This window comes from Salvelinus fontinalis, chromosome 2, assembly GCF_029448725.1.
Source record: "Salvelinus fontinalis isolate EN_2023a chromosome 2, ASM2944872v1, whole genome shotgun sequence".
Lineage (NCBI taxonomy): Eukaryota > Metazoa > Chordata > Actinopteri > Salmoniformes > Salmonidae > Salvelinus > Salvelinus fontinalis.
This window is the reverse complement of record NC_074666.1, coordinates 36,757,492-36,783,406: the sequence shown is the minus strand read 5'-3', so window position 1 is coordinate 36,783,406 and position 25,915 is coordinate 36,757,492. Positions and strand designations below refer to the sequence as shown.

Here is a 25,915-nt window from a genome sequence, read left to right as displayed (position 1 = left end):
ATTTCATAGGTTTAAGTTTGACTGACGGTTTTAGTTTGACTATGTCATTTTTAGTTTGACTATGTAAAAACTCGACACTAAAATGATGCTCCAGTAGAGGGGGGGACAGATAACGTATGCTTCAGTACCTTTGAGCAGCGGGCAGGCTTTAGCCAGGGCATGAACAGGCCCTCTTCTCATGTACTGTCCCAGAATCAGCTCCATGTAGAGCAGAGGAATTCCCATCACCAGCAGCATCAGCAGGTAGGGAACCAGGAATGCACCTGACCAGGACATAAAGCAGCAATATATCAGCAACACAATAACTTTAGTGGGACTGAAGTATGTTTCTTGAAATTGCCTACAGGGAGAGGATTGAGGTTGCTTATTTAAATAAATAAAAATGACCCCCTTTTTTATGATATCCAATTGCAATCCAATTACGAACTTGTCTCACTGCTGCAACTCCCCAACGGGCTCGGGAGAGGCGATGGTTGAGTCATCTGTCCTCCAAAACATGACCTGCCAAGCTGTGCTTCTTAACACCCACTCGCTTAACCCAGAAGCCAGCTGCACCAATGTGTCGGAGGAAACAACATTCAACTGAACACCGAAGTCAGCTTACAGGCACCCGGCCCACCACATGGAGTTGCTAGAGCGTGATGAGCCAAGTAAAGCCCCCCAGCCAAACCCTACCCTAACCCGAATGACGCTGGGCCAATTGTGCACCACCCTATGGGACTCACAGTCACGGCCGGTTGTAACACAGCCTGGGATCAAACCCCAGGCTGAAGTGATGCCGCAACACTGCAATGCAGTGCTTTAGACCGCTGCGCCACTTGGGAGGCCATATTATTTTATTTTAAACTAAAATTTGAACACATACCCTTCTCATCATTGAAAACAGGGAGACATGGAAATGTTTTGACTAGCGTGTCAACGTGCTCCCAAGTTATATTTTCACAGCAAGTTTAACAATGCCATGCATTGGTGAGTCAGTGGTGCATATCTGACCTGGTCTAATCTTTAATAAAGTCATTCACCCCCCCAGCCAAACTCATTGCCTCTCACGTGCAGAATGAACTGTGCTTTATTAACTTCCAGACGAGGAGTTAGGTTGTGTTTTTGTAGCTGTGTAAAGAAAGGATTGCTTGTTAGGTTCTCATGGTTCAAGGTCATTTTAATTGAAACATTACATGTTGTTGTTATGACATTCTGAATTAATTCTGATCATTGGACAAAATGTAATACCTGGTAAAATTCTTAATTCTCTCTCCATGATAACTACAACTCAATAAAATCGTATTCATAACCAATGACAGTGACAAGTGGCATGTCATTGTGGAATTATTCAAGAATCTCACTATAAAATGTGGTGGATCATCATCTTATGTCATAGCACAAAACTCTACTCTAAGATGATGCTTTCCTCGACAGTACTAACCATTAATATCACCCTGACATTTTCTATCAACATGACAACAGGAAACATGCTATCATATACCCAGACAAATGTAAAACTTTCATTCACAAACATATGTATTCTCAACAATATAAATTAATAAGGTGACGTAAGTCTGGTTATGCTATATAGTCATTGGATTTTAGTCTTCTATCAGGGATGACTCATCAGAAATTTCCTCTCACCTCCTCCACTCCTGTAGCACAGATGAGGGAACCGCCATATGTTCCCCAGCCCCACAGCACAGCCGATCCCAGCCAGGGTGAATTCTATCTGCCTGTTCCATGTGGGCCTGCCTGGCTCCTGATCCATCTTGCCTTGGTTCAGCTCCATCTCAAAGGTTGGGTCTTTCTGTCTGTGTCTTCTCTGTGACTTGACTGACTGGGCCCAAACGTCATGGGAGGCTTGGTTTGAAATAAATGAAAGACAGTCACATAATCGTCTTTTATGACTCATCAATGATTAGCTGAGTGCAAAGGAACTACTGTAAGGTAAAACGCATATTTTCCAAAGTTTCCCAGCAGCGCCATTCAAATAGTTCAACATAGCAAGTGAATTTCCACTGAGAACATTGTGAGTGTACATATTGTATAAAGAAACTCCCGTTTTAGGAAGCTAATTTGAATAATTGTGGGTCAGTGTGTACTAGTGTTTTAGAAGGTTCCATGAAATGCAGTCCAAACATGTTGTGACATTCTGCTAAACATTGTAGTACACATGGAACCAAGAGGCTTTGTCATTTTATATTTATAGTTCAGATATGATATAACTCTACTAGAGTGGTAATAGTAAGCCTATGATATTAAGCTATACAAGAATGCAAGCTTGTCCTTCAAAAAGTCCATTACTGGGGTCGTTGCTGGGATCGTTGGTCGGGCAATTTGTTTCTGATAACCATATTGTTTACTGCAGTTTTCTTTGATAACAAATGTCAACAGGGCAGGCAAAGGTTAACCAGGACTCTGCTTTTCATGTGTCATTATTATGCAAGCTGTCAACATATCTCTATAGCCTACACATAACAGCCTACAGTGCAATCGGAAAATATTCAGACCTTTTGACTTCTTCCACATTTTGTTACGTTACAGCCTTATTCTAAAATTGATTAAATTATATATTTTCCTCCTCATCAATCTACACACAATACCCCATAATGACAAAGCAAAAACAGGGTTAGACATTTTTGCAAATTCATTCATTCATTCATTCATTCAAGTAACTTATTTACATAAGCATTCAGACCCTTTGCTATGAGACTCGAAATTGAGCTCAGGTGCATCTTGTTTCCATTGATCATCCTTGAGATGTTTCTACAAGTTGATTGGAGTCCACCTGTGGTAAATTCAATTGACTGTACATGATTTGGAAAGGTACACACCTGTCTATATAAGGTCCAATAGTTGACGGTGCATGTCAGAGCATCAACAAAGCCAACAAAGCGAAGGAATTGTCCGTGGAGCTCTGAGACAGGATTGTATCAAGGCACAGATCTGGGGAAGTGGTAGCAAAACCCTTCTGCAGCATTGACGGTCCCCAAGAACCCAGTGGCCTCCATCATTCTTAAATGGAAGAAGTTTGGAACCACCAAGACTTCCTAGAGCTGGGCAATCAGGGGAGAAGGACCTTGGTCAGGGAGGTGACCGAGAAGCCGATGGTCACTCTGACAGAGCTCCAGAGTTCCTCTGTGGAGATGGGTGAACCTTCCAGAAGGACAACCTTCTGGAAGGTTCTGCAGCACTCCATGAATTAGGCCTTTATGGTAGTGTGGCCAGACAGAAGCCACTCCTCAGTAAAAGGCACATGACAGCCCGCTAGGAATTTGCCAAAAGGCATCTAAAGGACTCTCAGACCATGAGAAACAAGATTCTCTGGTCTGATGAAACCAAGATTGAACTCTTTAGCCTGAATGCCATGCGTCACGTCTGGAGGAAACCTCGCACCATCCATGTGGTGAAGCATGGTGGTGGCAGCATCATGCTGTGGGGATGTTTTTCAACGGCAGGGACTGGGAGACTAGTCAGGATTTAGGGAAAGATGAACAGAGCAAAGTACAAAGAGATCCTTGATGATAACCTGCTCCAGAGCGCATAGTTATGGGACGAAGGTTCACCTTCCAACAGGACAACGACCCTAAGCACACAGCCAAGACAATGCAGGAGTGTTTTTTTTATTTTTATTTCATCTTTATTTAACCAAGTAGGCTAGTTGAGAACAAGTTTTCATTTACAACTGCGACCGGGCCAAGATAAAACAAAGCTGTGCGACACAAACAACAACACAGAGTTAAACATTGAAAACAAACATACAGTCAATTACACAATTGAAAAAAAGTATATGTACAGTGTGTGCAAATGAGGTAAGATAAGGGAGGTAAGGCAATAAATAGCGAAATAATTACAATTTAGCAAATAAACACTGGAGTGATAGATGTGCAGAAAATGAATGTTGGGCTTTGGTGACAAAACGGATGGCACTGTGATAGACCGCATCTAATTTGCTGAGTAGAGTGTTGGAGGCTATTTTGTAAATGACATCGCCGAAGTAGAGATACTGGGGTGCAAAGGAGCAAAAATAAATAACAGTATGGGGATGAGGTGGTTGGATGGGCTATTTACGGATGGGCTATGTACAGGTGCAGTGATCTGTGAGCTGCTCTGACAGCTGGTGCTTAACGTTAGTGAGGGAGATATGAGTCTCCTGCTTCAGTGATTTTTGCAATTTGTTCCAGTCATTGGCAGCAGAGAACTGGAAGGAAAGGCGGCCAAAGGAGGAATTGGCTTTGAAATATACCTGCTGGAACGCATGCTACGGGTGGGTGCTGCAATGGTGACCAGGGAGCTGAAATAAGGCAGGGCTTTACCTAGCAAAGACTTATAGATGACCTGGGGCCAGTGGGTTTGGTGATGAATATGAAGCGATGGCCAACCAACGAGAGCGTACAGGTTGCAGTGGTGGGTAGTATATGGGGCTTTGGTGACAAAACGGATGGCACTGTGATAGACTGCATCCAATTTGCTGAGTAGAGTGTTGGAGGCTATTTTGTAAATTACATCGCCGAAGTCAAGGATCGGCAGGATCGGCAGTTTTACGAGGGTATGTTTGGCAGCATGAGTGAAGGATGCTTTGTTGCAAAATAGGAAGCCGATTCTAGATTTAATTTTGGATTGGAGATGCTTAATGTGAGTCTGGAAGGAGAGTTTACAGTCTAACCAGACACCTAGGTATTTGTAGTTGTCCACATATTCTAACTCAGAAACGTCCAGAGTAGTGATGCTGGACAGGCGGGCAGGTGCGAGCAGCGATCAGTTGAAGAGCATGCATTTAGTTTAATTTGCATTTAAGAGCAGTTGGAGGCCATGGAAGGAGAGTTGTATGGCATTGACGCTTTTCTGGAGGTTAGTTAACACAGTGTCCAAAGAAGGGCCAGCAGTATACAGAATGGTGTCGTCTGCGTAGAGGTGGATCAGAGAATCACCAGCAGCAAGAGCGACATCATTGATGTATACAGAGAAAAGAGTCGGCCCGGGAATGGAACCCTGTGGCACCCCCATAGAGACTGCCAGAGGTCCGGACATCAGGCCCTCCGATTTGACACACTGAACTCTGTCTGAGAAGTAGTTGGTGAACCAGGCGAGGCAGTCATTTGAGAAACCAAGGCTGCCGATAAGATTGTGGTGATTGACAGAGTCGAAAGCCGTGGCCAGGTCGATGAACACAGCTGCACAGTATTGTCTCTTATCGATGGCGGTTATTATATCATTTAGAACCTTGAGCGTAGCTGAGGTGCACCCATGACCAGCTCGGAAACAGATTGCATAGCGGAGAAGGTACGGTGGGATTCGAAATGGTCGGTGATCTGTTTGTATACTTGGCTTTCGAAGACCTTAGTAAGGCAGGGTAGGATAGATATAGGTCTGTAGCAGTTTGTGTATAGAGTGTCTCCCCCTTTGAAGAGGGGGATGACCGCGGCAGCTTTCCAATCTTTGGGGATCTCAGACGAAACGAAAGAGAGGTTGAACAGGCTAGTAATAGGGGTTGCAACAATTTCAGCTGATAATTTTAGAAAGAGAGGTTCCAGATTGTCTAGCCCTGCTGATTTATAGAGGTCCAGATTTTACAGCTCTTTCAGAACATCAGCTATCTGGATTTGGGTGAAGGAGAAATGGGGAAGGCTTGGGCAAGTTGCTGTGGGGGTTGCAGGGCTGTTGACCAGGGTAGGGGTGGCCAGGAGGAAAGCATGGCCAGCCGTAGAAAAATGTTTATTGAAATTCTCAATTTTTGTGGATGTTACCTAGCCTCAGTGCAGTGGGTAGGTGGGAGGAGGTGCTCTTATTTTCCATGGACATTACAGTGTCCCAGAACTTTGTGGAGTTTGTGCTGCAGGATGCAAATTTCTGTTTGAATCGGCAATAAAAGGGGTCAAGGCAAATTGGCAAAATGGGTATTGTAGCCCAAGGAGTTGCTGATGGACCTCTTCAGGTAGCCGGGAGATGGGCCTAGCATAGGCTAGCTCCAGGCTAATTGGTGCTTGCTTCAGGACAGGGACATTAGCCAGGAGAAGCCAATCAGGATAGCAGCTAGCTAGCTGCGATTATCCAGGTGAAGAGGTTCAAAGCTTGCGGTAGGAATCCCGGAGAGAAGGAGTCCAGAGAAAAGGAGTCCGTTAAGCTCTGGGTTGAATCACGCTGTGCAGACTGGCAGGAGATGTCTGGGCTAAAGGTTAGCTGATGACCACTAGCAGTGGCTAGCTGACTACTAGCTAGTAGCTAGTTAGCTGGCTAGCTTCTGTTGGGGGATCCGGTTCTAAAGTAAAGAAAATAGCAGATCCATACCACATTGGGTGAGGCGGGTTGCAGGAGAGTATGTTGAAGTTGGGGTTAAGAAAAATATAAAAAAGATATGCGAAGAAAAAAGATATAAAAAGATATATATAAAGATAAATACACGGGATGCGACAAGACGAAGACAAAAGACATCTGACTGCTACGCCATCTTGGATTGGCTTTGGGACAAGCCTCTGAATATCCTTCAGTGGCCCAGCCAGCCTGGACTTGAACCCAATCGAACATCAGGAGAGACCTGAAAATAGCTGTGCAGCGTCGCTCCCCATCCAACCTGACAGAGCTTGAGAGGATCTGCAGAGAAGAATGGGAGAAACTCCCCCAAATATCATCAAATCAAATCAAATTTATTTATATAGCCCTTCTTACATCAGCTGATATCTCAAAGTGTTGTACAGAAACCCAGCCTAAAACCCCAAACAGCAAGCGATGCAGGTGTAGAAGCACGGTGGCTAGGAAAAACTCCCTGGAAAGGCTAAAACCTAGGAAGAAACCTAGAGAGGAACCAGACTATGAGGGGTGGCCAGTCCTCTTCTGGCTGTGCCGGGTGGAGATTATAACAGAACATGGCCAAGATGTTCAAATGTTCATAAACGACCAGCATGGTCAAATAATAATAATCACAGTAGTTGTCAAGGGTGTAGCAAGTCAGCACCTCAGGAGTAAATGTCAGTTGGCTTTTCATAGCCGATCATTAAGAGTATCTCTACCGCTCCTGCGGTCTCAATAGAGTTGAAAACAGCAGGTCTGGGACAGGTAGCACGTCCGGTGAACAGGTCAGGGTTCCATAGCCGCAGGCAGAACAGTTGAAACTGGAGCAGCAGCACGGCCAGGTGGACTGGGGACAGCAAGGAGTCATCATGCCAGATTGTCCTGAGGCATGGTCCTAGGGCTCAGGTCCTCCGAGAGAGAGAAAGAGAGAATTAGAGAGAGCATACTTAAATTCACACAGGACACCGGATAAGACAGGAGAAGTACTCCAGATATAACAAACTGACCCTAGCCCCCCGACACATAAACTACTGCAGGTTAAATACTGGAGGCTGAGACAGGAGGGGTCAGGAGACACGGTGGCCCCATCCGATGATACCCCCAGACAGGGCCAAACAGGAAGGATATAACCCCATCCACTTTGCCAAAGCACAGCCCCCACACCACTAGAGGGATAACTTCAACCACCAACTTACCATCCTGAGACAAGGCCGAGTATAGCCCACAAAGATCTCCGCCACGGCACAACCCAAGGGGGGGCGCCAACCCAGACAAGAAGATCATGTCAGTGACTCAACCCACTCAAGTGACGCACCCCTCCTAGGGACGGCATGAAAGAGCACCAGTAAGCCAGTGACTCAGCCCCTGTAATAGTGTTAGAGGCAGAGAATCCCAGTGGATAGAGGGGAACCGGCCGGTTGCTCCAGAGCCTTTCCGTTCACCTTCACACTCCTGGGCCAGACTACACTCAACCATATGACCAACTGAAGAGATGAGTCTTCAGTAAAGACTTATAAGTTGAGACCGAGTCTGTGTCTCTCACATGGGAAGGCATACCAAGGCAGACCATTCCATAAAAATGGAGATCTATAGGAGAAAGCCCTGCCTCCAGCTGTTTGCTAGGGACAATTAGGAGGCCGGCGTCTTGTGACCGTAGCGTACGGGTAGGTATGTACGGCAGGACCAAATCGGAAAGATAGGTAGGAGCAAGCCCATGTAATGCTTTGTAGGTTAGCAGTAGAACCTTGAAATCAGCCCTTGCCTTAACAGGAAGGGAGGGAGGCTAGCACTGGAGTAATATGATCAAATTTTCTGGTTCTAGTCAGGATTCTAGCAGCCGTATTTAGCACTAACTGAAGTTTATTTAGTGCTTTATCTGGGTAGCCGGAAAGTAGAGCATTGCAGTAGTCTAACCTAGAAGTAACAAAACCATGGATTAATTTTTCTGCTTCATTTTTGGACAGAAGGTTTCTGATTTTTGCAATGTAACGTAGATGGAAAAAAGCTGTCCTTGAAACAGTCTTGATATGTTCGTCAAAAGAGAGATCAGGGTCCAGATTAACGCCGAGGTCCTTCACAGTTTTATTTGAGACGACTTTACAACCATCAAGATTAATTGTCAGATTCAACAGAAGATCTCTTTGTTTCTTGGGACCTAGAACAAGCATCTCTGTTTTGTCTGAGTTTAAAGGTAGAAAGTTTGCAGCCATCCACTTCCTTATGTCTGAAACACAGGCTTCTAGCGAGGGCAATTTTGGGGTTTCACCATGTTTCATTGAAATGTACAGCTGTGTGTCGTCCGCATAGCAGTGAAAGTTAACATTATGTTTTCGAATGACATCCCCAAGAGGTAAAATATATAGTGAAAACAATAGTGGTCCTAAAACAGAACCTTGAGGAACACCAAAATGTACAGTTGATTTGTCAGAGGACATACCATTCACAGAGACAACCTGATATCTTTCCGACAGATAAGATCTAAACCAGGCCAGAACTTGTCCGTGTAGACCAATTTGGGTTTCCAATCTCTCCAAAAGAATGTGGTGATCGATGGTATAAAAGGTCTAGGAGCACGAGTACAGATGCAGAGCCTCGGTCTGACGCCATTAAAAGGTAATTTACCACCTTCACAAGTGCAGTCTCAGTGCTATGATGGGGTCTAAAACCAGACTGAAGCATTTCGTATACATTGTTTGTCTTCAGGAAGGCAGTGAGTTGCTGCGCAACAGCTTTTTCAAAAAAAATTGAGAGGAATGGAAGATTCGATATAGGCCGATAGTTTTTTATATTTTCTGGGTCAAGGTTTGGCTTTTTCAAGAGAGGCTTTATTACTGCCACTTTTAGTGAGTTTGGTACACATCTGGTGGATAGAGAGCCGTTTATTATGTTCAACATAGGAGGGCCAAGCACAGGAAGCAGCTCTTTCAGTAGTTTAGTTGGAATAGGGTCCAGTATGCAGCTTGAAGGTTTACAGGCCATGATTATTTTCATCATTGTGTCAAGAGATATAGTACTAAAACCCTTGAGTGTCTCTCTTGATCCTAGGTCCTGGCAGAGTTGTGCAGACTCAGGACAGCTGAGCTTTGGAGGAATACGCAGATTTAAAGAGGAGTCCGTAATTTGCTTTCTAATGATCATGATCTTTTCCTAAAAGAAGTTCATGAATTTATTACTGCTGAAGTGAAAGCCATCCTCACTTGGGGAATGCTGCTTTTTAGTTAGCTTTTGACAGTATCAAAAATGAATGTTGGATTGTTCTTATTTTCCTCAATTAAGTTGGAAAAATAGGATGATCGAGCAGCAGTGAGGGCTCTTCGATACTGCACGCTACTGTCTTTCCAAGCTAGTCGGAAGACTTCCAGTTTGGTGTGGCGCCATTTCCGTTCCAATTTTCTGGAAGCTTGCTTCAGAGCTCGGTTATTTTCTGTATACTGTAGGAGTAGGTGACATATGTGGGTAGATATCACACTGTTGGACAGTAGATGTAGTGGTGTGGTGGTAACATAAGATACATGGATAACATATGGAGATGGAGGATGGTTGAGCATTGGAGTGACGAACCACATGTTGACATGGGTCATGGGACCGTGGTGATGGAGGTCTACTGGGGGACGTTCTGGCCCTCTGACCCTTTGACCCTTGTATATTCTCCATTGTGCTGACAGATTGACCAGACAAAGCGCTTACTAGGCGCTTTGACACACTAGATTTATAGTCTATTCATTCCACTAAAGAAAAACATACATACCAGAGAAATATGCCTATAAGCAATTGGATACCCTAGGGATAGCGGGGACAGAACAAAGAGTGCATTGATTTAGTGGTGAGGGGAAGGAAAAGGAGTTTGTTGACACACTAAGATAGAGAGTCTGACCACTATTATAATTGAACTGAAAGCAGATGATGGGCGTTAGTATGTGTGAACAAGCAGGAAGCCTGAACTAAAAAGATAATGATGTTGAAGAATTAGGGGAAGTATGTTTATTTGCATATGGGGTGGACTCATATGCTATTTGGGTATAAAGAGCGAACCAGTGCTCTGGGAGTGGGTGTGTTCGGTGGGACATTCGAGATGGTTATACTATTGTAAATAAAAGCATGTTTTGATTTCACAAGTTCTGATAAAGCGTTATATTTCTGAGATGATTTTCCACGACAGATTTGGCGAGCTTGCCAGGAGGGACAGGGACTGAGGAATGGCGTCCAGGGCTGGAGATAGTTTCTTTGGACAATCTTGCAAACACTATGGCCACAACTATAAAAAGGTAAGCTTGTTCTTACATAGTTGAAATGTTTGTATGGATTGCTTCAGAGATCCTGTCTCAGCGAGAGGGGCGCCATGTAAGTCTCTCTTTCAAATTTCCTAAAAAGAAACCAGTAAAAACGAAAGAACTTTTGAATTCAAATAAATTTGCATGTATGTGTAACAGTCCTGACCTGTTTTATGTTGTTTTTTATGTGTTTATGGTCAGGGCATGTGTTTTGGGTGGGCAGTCTATGTTATCTGTTTCTATGTTGGTTTTGGGTTACCTGGTATGGCTCTTGATTAGAGGCAGGTGGTTTGCGTTTTCCTCTAATTAAGAGTCATATTTAGGTAGGGCGTTCTCACTGTTTGTTTGTGGGTGATTGTCTCCTGTGATGTCTTCGTCGTTGTCGATGTATTTTCACATACGGGGCTGTTTGGCTGTTCGTGCGTTTTGATGTAACGTTCCTGTCCGTGAGTTTACGTTTAGTGATGTGAGTTTATGTTCAGGTTTCGTTCTACGTCGTTTTCTTATTTTGTTAGTTTGTTATAGTGTTTGTCTTCGTATTTCCATCTTCATCAGTTTTTCGTTTTTAAATAAAAAGATGGCTTATTTCCCACAAGCTGCATTTTGGTCTGAAGATCCTTCTCTCCTCACCTCGTCCGAGGATGAGGAGAGCGACAGCCTTAACAGAATCACCCACCACGCTAAGACCAAGCGGTATGGGAATGCTCTACGGAGCAACAAGGACTCCTGGACTTGGGAGGAGATCCTGGACGGTAGAGGACCTTGGGCTCAACCAGGGGAATATCGCCGTCCAAAGGAGGAGTTGGAGGCAGCGAAGGCTGAGAGGCGCTGGTATGAGGAGGCAGCGCGACGACGCGGTTGGGAGCCCGTGAGTCAGACCAAAAAATTTCTTGGGGGGGGGAACACGAGGAGCGTGGCAAAGCCGGGTAGGATACCCGAGCCAACTCCCCGTGCTTACCGTGGAGGTAGAAGGCGTCGTACTGGTAAGACACCGTGTTATGCGGTAAAGCGCACGGTGTCCCCAGTACGCGTGCTTAGCCCAGTGCGGGCTATTCCACCTTGCCGCACTGGGAGGGCTAGGTTGGGCATCGAGCCGGATGTCATGAAGCCGGCCCAACGTATCTGGCCTCCAGTACGTCTCCTCGGGCCGGCGTACATGGCACCAGCCTTACAGGTGGTGTCCCCGGTTCGCCTGCATAGGCCAGTGCGGGCTATTCCACCTCGCTGCACTGGCAGGGCTACGGGGATCATTCAACCTGGTGGGGTTGGGGAGGCTCGGTGCTCAAGAGCACGTGTCCTCCTTCACGGTCCGGTAGACCCGGTGCCACCTCCATGTACCAGTCCTCCGGTGGCAGCCCCCCGTACCAGGCTGTCTCTCCGGGTTCTCTCTCCTGCTGTTTCCTCCTCTCCAGCGCAGCCAGTGCCTAGACCACGCACCAGGCTGTCTCTCCTTCTCCTCCTTACAGAGCCATCCGTCTCCCCAGCGCCATCTGAGCCATCCGTCTCCCGAGCGCCATCTGAGCCATCCGTCTCCCCAGCGCCATCTGAGCCATCCGTCTCCCCAGCGCCATCTGAGCCATCCGTCTCCCCAGCGCCGTCTGAGCCATCCGTCTGCCATGAGCCTGCAAAGCCGCCCGTCTGTCATGAGCCTGCAAAGCCGCCCGTCTGCCATGAGCCTACAGAGCCGTCCGCCAGACAGGAGCCGCTAGAGCCGCCCGCCAGACAGGAGCCGCTAGAGCCGCCCGCCAGACAGGATCTGCCAGAGCCGCCAACCAGACAGGATCTGCCAGAGCCGCCAACCAGACAGGATCTGCCAGAGCCGCCAACCAGACAGGATCTGCCAGAGCCGCCAACCAGACAGGATCTGCCAGAGCCGCCAACCAGACAGGATCTGCCAGAGCCGCCAACCAGACAGGATCTGCCAGAGCCGCCAGCGAGCCATGACCAGCCAGAGCCGTCCAGCCAGGACCAGCCAGAGCCGTCCAGCCAGGACCAGCCAGAGCCGTCCAGCCAGGACCAGCCAGAGCCGTCCAGCCAGGACCAGCCAGAGCCGTCCAGCCAGGACCTGCCAGAGCCGTCCAGCCAGGACCTGCCAGAGCCGTCCAGCCAGGACCTGCCAGAGCCGTCCAGCCAGGACCTGCCAGAGCCGTCCAGCCAGGACCTGCCAGAGCCGTCCAGCCAGGACCTGCCAGAGCCGTCCAGCCAGGACCTGCCAGAGCCGTCCAGCCAGGACCTGCCAGAGCCGTCCAAACAGGACCTGCCAGAGTCCCTCAGCCAGGACCTGCCAGAGTCCTTCAGCCGGGATCTGCCCCTTGTCCCGGTGCTGCCCCTTGTCCCGGTGCTGCCCCTTGTCCCGGTGCTGCCCCTTGTCCCGGTGCTGCCCCTTGTCCCGGTGCTGCCCCTTATTCCGGTGCTGGTCCTTATCCTGGTGCTGCCCCTTGTTCCGGTGCTGCCCCTTGTCCCGGTGCTACCCCTTGTCCCGGTGCTGCCCCTTGTCCCGGTGCTGGCCGTTTATTTAGGGGAAGGTAGTTTTAGGGTGGTCATTGGAAGGGGTAGACAGAAGAGGGGAGTGACTATGGTGGTGTGGGGACAGCGTCCAGAGCCGGAGCCACCACCGTGGTCAACTGCCCACCCAGACCCTCCCCTGGACTTTGTGCTGGTGCGCCCGGCGTTCGCACCTTGAGGGGGGGGTTCTGTAACAGTCCTGACCTGTTTTATGTTGTTTTTTATGTGTTTATGGTCAGGGCATGTGTTTTGGGTGGGCAGTCTATGTTATCTGTTTCTATGTTGGTTTTGGGTTACCTGGTATGGCTCTTGATTAGAGGCAGGTGGTTTGCGTTTTCCTCTAATTAAGAGTCATATTTAGGTAGGGCGTTCTCACTGTTTGTTTGTGGGTGATTGTCTCCTGTGATGTCTTCGTCGTTGTCGATGTATTTTCACATACGGGGCTGTTTGGCTGTTCGTGCGTTTTGATGTAACGTTCCTGTCCGTGAGTTTACGTTTAGTGATGTGAGTTTATGTTCAGGTTTCGTTCTACGTCGTTTTCTTATTTTGTTATAGTGTTATAGTGTTTGTCTTCGTATTTCCATCTTCATCAGTTTTTCGTTTTTAAATAAAAAGATGGCTTATTTCCCACAAGCTGCATTTTGGTCTGAAGATCCTTCTCTCCTCACCTCGTCCGAGGATGAGGAGAGCGACAGCCTTAACAGTATGTGTAATTTGGGGAATTGTAAATATAAATGCATGTGCATGTATAGAGAATGAGTGAATAGGCGATGTGAACTTTGCTTGTGTTAGGTGTTTAGTGGAGCATGCGCCCGTTCTGATTAGACCGTTCGAATGTGTAGCTTAAATGATGTGCTTGTTTGTGCCATCTGGCTGAGATGGCTGGCTATAATGTGGGACAGCCCATACGGTAAAAACAGATAATGTAGGTAGAAAATCCTGTGATACCTCTTCAATAAAATTAGTAGAAGGAATGCTTGGACAGGTTACTTATGAATAACGGCTCTAAAGATAACAGAGAACTGCATGAATAAGTAGTTAGAAAGCCACGATACCGCTCGTTAAAAAAGGAACATTTTTAAAGAGGTCTGATTGGGTGGATATTTAGTAAATAAATACTTCATGGATACCGCCCCAGAACGGGGGACTGAACGGATGAATATTTAGAAGGCAGGAAAAACGTTAGCCCGATTGTGCGGCGTTCAACTGCAAAAGTAGCTTATAAATATTAGGTTGTAGAAAAAAACGTTTGCCCGATTGTGCGGCGTTCAACTGCAAAAGTAGCTTATAAATATTAGGTTGTAGGAAAAACGTTTGCCCGATTGTGCGGCGTTCAACTGCACAAGTATTTTATACGGTCAAAACATAAATCAGTAGTTAAATAAATATTTCATGGTTAACGCTCTGAAAGGAGGACTGTACGGATGAATATTAAGAACGTTTGCCCGATTGTGCGGCGTTCAAATGCAAAAGAAATCCTGCGAATAAAAAAAAAACGCTCTGTCTAGCTAACAGGGTTTTGTAATTCAGTAGGTCACGCCCCAATACTACTCTAATAAAAGAAGAAAAGATCAGTATTGGGGGGGTGGGTAGGATATGAAGACAAGCTGATCCGATTAGACAGTAGTCTCTCGTCATATCGTAGAAATCCTATTAGCCTAGGCTTATGTTGAAGAAAGGGATTAAGTCAATAAAGAAAGAACTGAGTTGTTTTGAGGTAAAAACAAAGGGATTGAATGAACGGATGAAACATAAAAGGATGAATGATAATGTTGTAAGAAATGAGTAGATCTGTGTAGAGATAGAACATTAGGAAAAAAGAAAGGACAGGTTGGGTTGTGTGTGTGTCTGTGACCAACTGCTGGTAGGAAGAGGCATGCGCAAGCCTCTCTGACAGTTAATTGAGTGTAATTTGAGAAGGAGAGTGCATCTAACTCTCACAGGGAAGAGGAACAAAATCGGGAAAAAATATTGGGCAAAATAAGTTATAAATAACGATAAAAATTGACGTGATAATGTGTTAAAAGAGCATTGTAAAAATACAATAGGTGTTAAAGGGGTATTAAACTGAGGCACGAATAGTATATAAAAGGAAAGAACGTTTAAAATAAACTGAAATTATACTATAAAGTTAAAAACGAATCTAGGTTAGTTAAGATAAATAGTGATAAATAGTGAAATTCAGGACAGATTAAGGATTCACGAACGGTGTAACAAAGGAAGAGGAAAAAAACAGGCCGTCGATCACTATGTACCCACAGAGACTGCGGTCTAAAAATAGCCTGAAGGACAGAGACCAGAATATGAGAGGTTTGTTTCACTAAAACCGTGAATCGGGAATTAAACAGTAGAATGGGATAAAAGACAATGAAATAATAAGAATATAGGGGAGAGGTAAGAAAGTATAGACAAAATAAATTAATAAAGGTAAAAATAAGACGTTAGATAGAGATCTTAACGGAGCGGGCAGTGGACTGGTGTGACTCAGTTGGTAGAGCATGGTGCTTGCAACGCCTGGGTTGAGGGTTAAATTCCCATGGGGGACCAGGATGAATATGTATGAACTTTCCAATTTGTAAGTCGCTCTGGATAAGAGCAGTTGCTAAATGACTTAAATGTAATGTAAATGTAATCATAAAATTGATTAGAATTATAAAATGAATAAATAATGATATCTGTAAAGGGAAAAACACAGTGATATTTGAAGTATTGTACTAGAATAAGACATTAAGTCATCTGTAGTATTCAGAAATAATGTCTGTACTATATAGAGCGTGGTTTGAGAAGAGAAATTAAGTGATGTGACAAATGCATTTTTAATTGGAAAGGGGATTCGCTCTACCTTGGAAAAATAGTAAATAAAAGGTGTATAATACATGGGAGTATTTAGGAAAAATAAATAAATAAATAATTAGTGGCATGACAACAAAATGACTGTTTCCATAGAATAGGGAGAGAAGGACACTATTACCTGATAAACAGGATAAATAGGACAAGGGAATTAAACAGTCACATGGGCCCAAAATGTGAAGCTCGATTTGCAGGCGTTCTGATGTCAACATTCTATCATCAGAAAATACATTGCGATGGGGGTGTGTGTGTGGTTCCTCTAGTCCTCGCAGACGTGCGGGTGATTGGCAGAACTATTGACAAGATCTAAGAACCAATAAGAAAATAGCTCTCTGTTCTGGATATAGGTATATCGGGTATGGGAAAATTAGTGTAATGTGACATTAGAACTTAGTGCGGTAGTAGGGAATGCCGCTATACAAGAGTTTATATCCTTGTCAAAATAACAAACAACTAATTGGTTTGAGGTTAGTGAGAATGGAATTTTTTACTTGTCGGTGTATAGTCTCTGAGCGAACAATGAGTGTTTCATAGAGATTACAGTTTATATGTGGTCAAGAAGAAGTATTAGATCACGTTTGACTTGACATCTAGTAAAGTAACGATGGAATTTTAATTGTTAGACATTCTATACCACAATTCTCTGGAACTGTTAAAGACGCTTTAGAATAAAATCTATGGATAAGTAAAATTATTGGTTTGCTGACTAAAAGGTAACATTGTGAATATTAACGATATGTACACTTTCTTTTCCAGAAAGAATAAGGGAAAAAAAAGGGTTTTTTAATCTTCTCTGGTCAACAATGTCATTGGAGACTAATTAACTGCTTTCCACAGTAATGCAAAGTCAGCCGCTTTAAAAATAAAAATATCTGGATAAGGCTAAAACATGGAGTTCTGGATGAGTGAGTTCAGTCCCTTTGCTATTATTGGCTTATGATTCACTAGTGAGTACACCATGTACTGGGAATGAATATGCATTAGTAGATTTATTGGAAGGGTTTTTTCCAATTCAGTTTCAAATTGGGTATGCAAAAGGATGAACATGTTTTTGAAAAATGTATTTAAGTTGCTCCTAAAGAAAGGGGGAGTGGAAACATATTAATGGTGTCAAAATGCCCTGAATCCTAGGAATTTCCTGTGAAAGACTGATCACCTTTTACTAGAAATTGTTGGAACAGGTGGGATTTACTTATAAAATGTTTAAGACACCAGACTCTATTCAAACTGTATAATTACTTTGAAAATCTATTATGTCCCTGGGAAAATTATGAAGAGTTGTACCCTTAAATTGAATAAGTTATTCAAATAGGTTTATTTTATTTTTATTTTTGATATAACATGGGTTCATAGGTAAAACTATCAGTTCCTTGGGGTTATGGTCTTTGGGTAAATACACAAATGTGTTTTGTTCATTATGCATATAAAAAGTGTTGAAAGTTATTCCAACGGGTTTATTGGAGTGTGGGTTTGTGAGGGTTTTGTTGATAAATACATCATCTGTAATTCATCTGAGAGAACACTGGTGGAATAAGGGAGTTATCATAAGAAGGTGACGTCAGAATGCTTTAAGGCATGGGAGAGAATATCACCACAAGTGGGTGTGGAGATCAAACCCACCCTAACCGACTGAACAGTGAGGGACAACTGTGTCTGATGACCTGTGAACTGTATCTAAAAAAAGACATGCTGAAATGACATTATATTTGTTGGGAGAATAATGACTTAAAGTTATTGGGGTACTGACTTTTTATTATCAGGCCACAAATGAGAGAAAAACTGAGACAACGGGGCTATTGGAAAATAGATAATACTGGTATTTAAAGTGTTTAGTATAAATGTTAATTATTAAAGGGATGTTGTGTATTGAATAGATAAGGTCAAATTTGAGTTAAAGTAAACACTAAGGACTGTTATCCTGATTATTGGGTTGGAAAATGTATTTAAGAAATAACTGTTTAGTTATTTAGATATAGAACTGTTAAAATTTAATAGGGCTAGGGAAGCTCTGGAAACTAATCCTGAGACAAGGTGGTTGACAAAACTTACAGAATATTAGATTAAAGTTTTTTTTTTTTTATATAATGTCATTGGAATTGGAATGATAAAATCTAATGTTTAATTGAATAAAAAGGTAGTCTGTTGTGCGAAAATACCCAAGAATGAAGAAGAAAGAGACCAATAATAACATGGGCATAGAATGAAACAGATGGCCGTTTTCTCCAGGTTTAATTACATTACGAATAGTGGAAATTTATTGCAAATGTGAAATTATTATAATTTTTTTTTTCTCTTTTTCTCGTTTGGTCAATTTATTTTTGTTTTGAGGAACATAATGTTGTGTATATGTTCCTGAGGAGGGACTGATACTGATATAAATGATATATAAATTGACTTAAGGATGTTTTAAGTATGTATCAAATAATGGCTGTTATGGATTAGGGGACTCATAAATGAAGGTAATGGTAGTGAAGGGGTGTTATTTCTAGAAACTATGTATAATAATAGAGATAATTCACAGAAAAGGAAAGACAGCTGGCTGTGTAAAATATAGGGACAATTCTAAAGTAAATAGAACAATTCACATATCTAAAGATATGGTAAAAAGAATAAGTGGTGGCATTTTGAACACTAGAGCAAAAGTTTAAGAAACTTATTACTTAGTTTTGATAGGATTGGATATTAATCCAACTGGAAGACATTTGACTGATTACATGTTATTGTACAGCAGTTGCTGTAGGGACAATCATTTGACTATCATTGAATATTTCTGTGGCAGGAGGCCAGGTATTTGAGGCAGAATGGTTACATAGGGCTGTTATTAAAAAATTAAGATTTAGTGATCTTGCTAATGTTGTCAGGAAATAACCCATGTGTTAGTGTGTATGTCCTCAGGAAAAAACAGCCAGAAATGGAAGGGCTTGGGCTGCATTCTGGAGACTGAGTGTACATCAAGATACACCAGGCTGGTGGTATACTTCTTACAACACTGCAGTGGTAAAGTTCTTCATGTCTCTCTTTGGTGGGTGCATAAGTCTCACGAGAAGTAAGGTCCAGCTGAATAATGGGTGAGCTTGAAAACACCATGACAGAGGATGTGGAATCAGAGAGAGAAAGAGAGAGAGACTAGATTCCACTATAGACATACTGGGTTGAGTTTGGAGACTACTTGTTTTATTTTTAATACATCATGTGAAAGAGAATGGATGATAGGATATTATACTCTAAACAAACATGTTAAAGGGATTGATATGAAAGCATATACAGTGTTGAATTAATTCAAGAAGAGAGAATGTTAATTGTAGGTTATGCACATGATTATCAGTTGAAATGGAGTAGATGGGAAACTAAGTAAAAATGACATGATTTGGGAACACCTCTCAGAACCTGTGGCCGAAAGGGGAAGACTGGGTGGAAGCATGAGGAAGCTTTTTAGGGCTTTTATTTTTGTGGAGTCCAGCAGAAAAGTATCCTGGAGGCATAGAGTCAGGTAAAGAGAGAGTGGGAATTGTCATGGTCTCAGATTTCAGTTTGCATGAATATATTTATGCATAACACATAACATTGTCAATGCTGTTATGTTTTGTCTGTTGTTTTCCAAGTCTTATGTTTAGGAAACCAGAAGGAGAGGGGTTCGCCAGCTTCAGCTGGAATGTCTGTTTGTTGTGTGATGAGTGATGGAAGTAAGAGGATGTATGGTGCAATCATAGAACAGAGGCCATAAGTCTCTAAGTATGAATGCTTCACAGAAAGTAGGCAGAAACCTGAACCAGGATGAGAGGTTCTGCGTCTGATGATCCAAGGGGACCAGAAGGACCTCTCCCAGTGATACCAGGAGATCTAATCCACGTTGGAGGGATCCGGAGGAAGTGGGATCAACCGAGGAGAGATGGACCTTATGAGGTGGCCAAAGCAACAAGAACGGCCGTCCAAGTGAAAAGAAGCCAGACGTGGTACCATCTGAACCACTGCAGCTGAGTCCCAACAGAGAGAAGGATACAACCACATAGAGATGAGGACACAGAGGATGCTGATTCACCAGGAGGGAGCCTGGAGGGAGCAGGAGCAGCGGAAACGATTGAGACGCCAGGGAGGAGCCAAGAAAACAGCAAATCAAGTGAAAGCCAAAATATGACACGTGCACCGACTAATGCACCCAGAAGAGGAGGAGAGGCCTCACAAGGAACAGAATAAGAACGTTTCTTTCCTAAAATTGAAACCCTTCCAGATGGAAGCTAAGTCCGGCCTGAGGAGGGAGCCTCAGGTGAAGAAATAGGAGGAAAAGTCCCGCAAACTGAAGAAAATGGGGATTACCCCACAATTGACTTTTAAACTTTTGAATGGCCTCCTTTACAGACAATTGATGTTAGAACAACAAAATAATAATGACATTGACATAACAGAAGTAACAGTGAATGCTAGTATAGAAACAACAGACTAATGCACAATCAAGATGTATGGTGGGAGCAGGAAGAGAAGAATGGAATCAGCCGAACAATCCAAAAAGACTGACAAGGTTAGAATCTATGTTCCACCTCAATTTATAACAGAAGCAGGAGAACTGAAGTCTATCTCAATCATAAGGATCAAACCCTTATCGGAGATTGCACTCTGTGGATGGACATATCACCAAACAAAGGGACAAGTCGTTTGGGATCCGAAAGGATGTGACCTGACATTAATCAAAGAAAAAGACGAGAGGGTGCTCATCATGAATCAGATTGAACCAGTTGAAGGTGAAGAATTAATAGTTGAAATAACAAGAACAACAGTGACCGAAGGGAGTAGCACCACTGTCATTAAGATTGATCCTACCCCTGCACATGAACAGGAAGAACCTGTGACAACAACAAGGGTGGCGGCTGCTGTGACGACCACAGTAGCTACCACTAGATGACATCGACTGCCCTTACCAAGCAGACCACCGTGCCAACAAAGCAACCTGAGACATCAGTCAGAGTTTTTACTGATATTTGAAACTTTCTGATAAACTCTAATGATCTACCTCAAGATAAGAACATTGAAAAAGCAACAGAATTAGATATATCAGAATCAGAACCACTCAAGGACACCACATGAGAAGAAGTAGTAAAGAAAGAGTGATACGAATGGGCTAAGTATATGGCAAACAGACACAGAATGGACAATTGTATTTTGTGAAGAAAATCACCTTTGTCTGATCTTTTAATAGTCTCTGAACCAGCATCATGTAAAAACTGTGTAAGTTGGAAAAAATGACTATTGTACCAATAGAAAGTATTCTATTCCCTTGTGTGACATAAAATGTAGGATTGCTCTGGGTAAGGACTAGGGGAAAAATTATGTTGAACGAGACCATGCTGGGAGACAATGATTGTGCTGCCTATAACATTAGAACTGAATTAAATGTACCTTAATTAGACAGAGGTACCGTGGTTAAAGGAAAATATGAATGTTTTTACAGACACCACACCGAAGGAATTGATGTAGGAAACACCACTGTAGAATGTGATACTATTTGGGTGTTAGAGAATGCTGGAGTTCGTAAAAGTAATGATAAAGGGTTGATTATGAATAGAAAAGGGTTGTGTGGTCACATAACTCAGGTTGCGCCATCTCTTACTATGTTGAAAAATCAAGACAGAGGTATTGCTGATAGTTTATGGATGTGTGGAAAACACTAACTGTTGAATGTATTGCCTGATGGATGGATTGGTCCTTGTGCCTTAGAGCAATTAAATAGGTTACGATTATTAAATCACCCCATGATGACTATGTAGAACCTAGAGTTAAAAGGGCTTATGAGAAGGATCCTGAGATATACCTTAATGCAATTGGACTGCTTAGAGGTCTATCTAGGGATTTCAAGGCCAGAGATGAGGTTAAATCAGGATTTGAATCTATATTTCTGTGGATAACACCAAATTAGAACTTAGATTGGATTAATTTTATTGGCTATAACCAACAGGGATTCATTAACTATACTTAATTGGCTCTTAGTGGAGAAGGGTGGAGTTTGTGTCATGTTTGGGGATGACTGTTGCACCTTTATTCACAATATTGCTATGGCCAAACTCAAAGTATTATGAGCAGAAGTAAAGGCTAATGCTGATGTAAATATAATGAAAATGTTTAGACTCTCATGTATGAGTTTGGTTGGATCTAGCGTTAAGAAAGTGGGAAGCCCAGGCAATTATACCAATAAGTATGGAAAGCCTTGCAATGCGGTTGGAGGACCTCTTGACTGCCCCTTTGGTAACCCTAACTGTCTCTATGAAGTGATTGGGGGTGGGGGAGGGGGGGTCATGCGTGTCATGGTTTCCATGTATATGTTCAATTACCCAGTTCAGATTAATGTTTACTCATACATGTCCACAAAAAGTGTAATTTGCGTCACAATTGCAAGTGGTGTACAAAAATTCATGAGGATGGTCATTATCATCACCTAGAACCTTTTTTCTGTCAAAGTGTCAAAGAGGAGATTGTCTTATATGTAAGGATGAGGACTGTGGTCTTATGTAAGGGGGTTTTAGCATATCCATTTTGCCTAATGCTTTGTGTTCTTTGTAACCTCAGGCAGGGATTCATACTACATGCTCATTGCTTCATCAAAATATAATGGTTGATTATTAGTATTTTTTATTTTAACTAGATCTTTCATTCCTATTTTATGTTATTAATTGGAGATGTTTGGTTAAGTTGGGTTTTGTACGTATATTATGTTTCAATTGGATCTTTTCTTCCTGTCTGTGTTTATGTATTGGAGATGTTTGGTACAAGTGATTTGTAAGCTTTATTTTGATAATGTTTTAGTCAATTGTTGGTATTGATATCTACTCTCTATATGTCATTTTTAGTATGGTTTTTGAGGTTAATTACCCTCAAGAGGAGGGATTATGTAGGAGTAGGTGACATATGTGGGTAGATATCACACTGTTGGACAGTAGATGTAGTGGTGTGGTGGTAACATAAGATACATGGATAACATATGGAGATGGAGGATGGTTGAGCATTGGAGTGACGAACCACATGTTGACATGGGTCATGGGACCGTGGTGATGGAGGTCTACTGGGGGACGTTCTGGCCCTCTGACCCTTTGACCCTTGTATATTCTCCATTGTGCTGACAGATTGACCAGACAAAGCGCTTACTAGGCGCTTTGACACACTAGATTTATAGTCTATTCATTCCACTAAAGAAAAACATACATACCAGAGAAATATGCCTATAAGCAATTGGATACCCTAGGGATAGCGGGGACAGAACAAAGAGTGCATTGATTTAGTGGTGAGGGGAAGGAAAAGGAGTTTGTTGACACACTAAGATAGAGAGTCTGACCACTATTATAATTGAACTGAAAGCAGATGATGGGCGTTAGTATGTGTGAACAAGCAGGAAGCCTGAACTAAAAAGATAATGATGTTGAAGAATTAGGGGAAGTATGTTTATTTGCATATGGGGTGGACTCATATGCTATTTGGGTATAAAGAGCGAACCAGTGCTCTGGGAGTGGGTGTGTTCGGTGGGACATTCGAGATGGTTATACTATTGTAAATAAAAGCATGTTTTGATTTCACAAGTTCTGATAAAGCGTTATATTTCTGAGATGATTTTCCACGACAATACCAGGGAGCTAGTTTCTTATGACAAATGTTTTTAGTTTTTAGGGGTGCAACTGCATCTAGGGTATTGCGCAAGGTTAAATTGAGTTCCTCAGTTATGTGGTTAACTGATTTTTGTCCTCTGACGTCCTTGGGTAGGCAGAGGGAGTCTGGAAGGGCATCAAGGAATCTTTGTGTTGTCTGAGAATTTATAGCACGACTTTTGATGCTCCTTGGTTGGGGTCTGAGCAGATTATTTGTTGCGATTGCAAACGTAATAAAATGGTGGTCCGATAGTCCAGGATTATGAGGAAAAACATTAAGATCTACAACATTTATTCCATGGGACAAAACTAGATCCAGAGTATGACTGTGGCAGTGAGTAGGTCCAGAGACATGTTGGACAAAACCCACTGAGTCGATGATGGCTCCGAAAGCCTTTTGGAGTGGGTCTGTGGACTTTTCCATGTGAATATTAAAGTCACCAAAAATGTGAATATTATCTGCTATGACTACAAGGTCCGATAGGAATTCAGGGAACTCAGTGAGGAACGCTGTATATGGCCCAGGAGGCCTGTAAACAGTAGCTATAAAACGTGATTGAGTAGGCTGCATAGATTTCATGACTGGAAGCTCAAAAGACGAAAATGTCATTTTTTGTTTTGTAAATTGAAATTTGCTATCGGAAATGTTAGCAACACCTCCGCCTTTGAGGGATGCACTTGGGATATGGTCACTAGTGTAACCAGGAGGTGAGGCCTCATTTAACACAGTAAATTCATCAGGCTTAAGCCATGTTTCAGTCAGGCCAATCACATCAAGATTATGATCAGTGATTAATTCATTGACTATAACTGCCTTTGACGTGAGGGATCTAACATTAAGTAGGCCTATTTTGAGATGTGAGGTATCACGATCTCTTTCAATAATGGCAGGAATGGAGGAGGTCTTTATTCAAGTGAGATTGCTAAAGCGAATACAGGTGCGCCCAGCTTTTAGCGTAATATCCAAAAGGTATAGAGGCTGTAATCGCTGCCAAAGGTGCTTCAACAAGGTACTGAGTAAAGAGACTGAATACTTATGTTGATGTTATATTTGAAAACCTGTTTTAGCTTTGTTTTTATGGGGTATGGTGTTTGGATTTATGAGGAATATGGAATATGTCTGTAACGTAACAAAATGTGGAAAAACTCAAGGGGTCTGAATACTATACAAAAGCACTGTACATGTAACTTATGTTATATGTTTACAACCAAAACAAAGGTTACAGAAGGTTATTTGCGTAACCCCGGTTCTCTGATCTTATGAGTTAGATATCTCATAATGGGGATTCTCAAAAGCGTCTGTTGGAGACAGGTAGAGTGGCGAATCAGATGAGCCTCTCACCTTCCTTAAAAGGAACCACTCTCCCGTCCTCTAGTTCTTCTCAAGCATGCTTCTCTTCCTAGTGCTCTTACAAGCAGGGGAATGCGGTGAGATATTTCACTCACAATATCAGAGAACCAGGATTACGCAAATTATCTTTTAATTATTTCTTTCAATTTCTCACAATGAGGATATGGCCAACTCCCATATCGCAAAGACATGCTTTCCAAAGCCAGGGTAGTCCCAACATCAGCAACCCTCAGAGGCTCCGAAACTGACGGAGTAGGCACCAAGGATGCAGAAACATCGGGAAAAACCTCATAACAAAGTGAAGGGAACCCCAATACGTTGCACACAATCAACATTTTATTAAATATTTCCCCAAAAACTCCTCTATAGGAGAGGGCCCTTCCAGGCCTCCCTGATATTCTCTAAAAAAGAGAAGGGCCCACCCTCTTCTGAGCATAACACCCTTGCCTGAGCTCTCCTTCAATCCACGTAGATGCAAACCGGGCCTACTGGACAACGTCAGGTGTCACGACTTCCACCGAAGTCGGCTCCTCTCCTTGTTCAGGCAGCGTTCGGCGGTCGACGTCACCGGTCTTCTAGCCATCGCAGCTCCACTTGTCATTGTTCCATTTGTTTTGTCTTGTTTCCCCGCACACCTGGTTTACATTCCCTAATCACACTACATATATAGTCCCTCTGTTTCCTCCATGTCTTTGTGTGGAATTGTTTTGTTACATGTTTCGTGTTACGCGCCAGGCTGGTTCTTCCCCGGGTACCGTGTTGAACCCGAGTGTGTTTATTGTTTAAAACCTCTCTGAACCACCCATCCCGGATCCGGGATCATTGTCATCAGAAACGCTGACTAGCATAGCCTAGCCTAGCGCCACAGGGATATGATATAATATAATTTCATGAAATCACAAGTCCAATACAGCAAATGAAAGATAAACATCTTGTGGGTCCAGCCAACATGTCCGATTTTTAAAATGTTTTACAGCAAAAACACAACATATTTATGTTAGCTCACCACCATATTCCAAAAAACACACCCATTTTTTCAC

General features: G+C 43.0%; 1 protein-coding gene across 1 annotated transcript in view; it reads right to left on the bottom strand.

The window, feature by feature from the left end:
* si:ch211-283g2.1 (sodium- and chloride-dependent GABA transporter ine) overlaps nucleotides 1-1,832 on the bottom strand; it is a 28,526-nt gene extending 26,694 nt beyond the window's left edge. The window contains exons 1-2 of the mRNA XM_055873618.1: nucleotides 1,627-1,832; nucleotides 129-263 (exon numbers count right to left, since the gene is read on the bottom strand). Of these exons, the coding sequence (XP_055729593.1) occupies nucleotides 129-263; nucleotides 1,627-1,774 (283 nt within the window). The 5' untranslated portion in view covers nucleotides 1,775-1,832. The remainder of the gene's footprint in view (nucleotides 1-128; nucleotides 264-1,626) is intronic.
* Nucleotides 1,833-25,915: the final 24,083 nt, after the last annotated feature.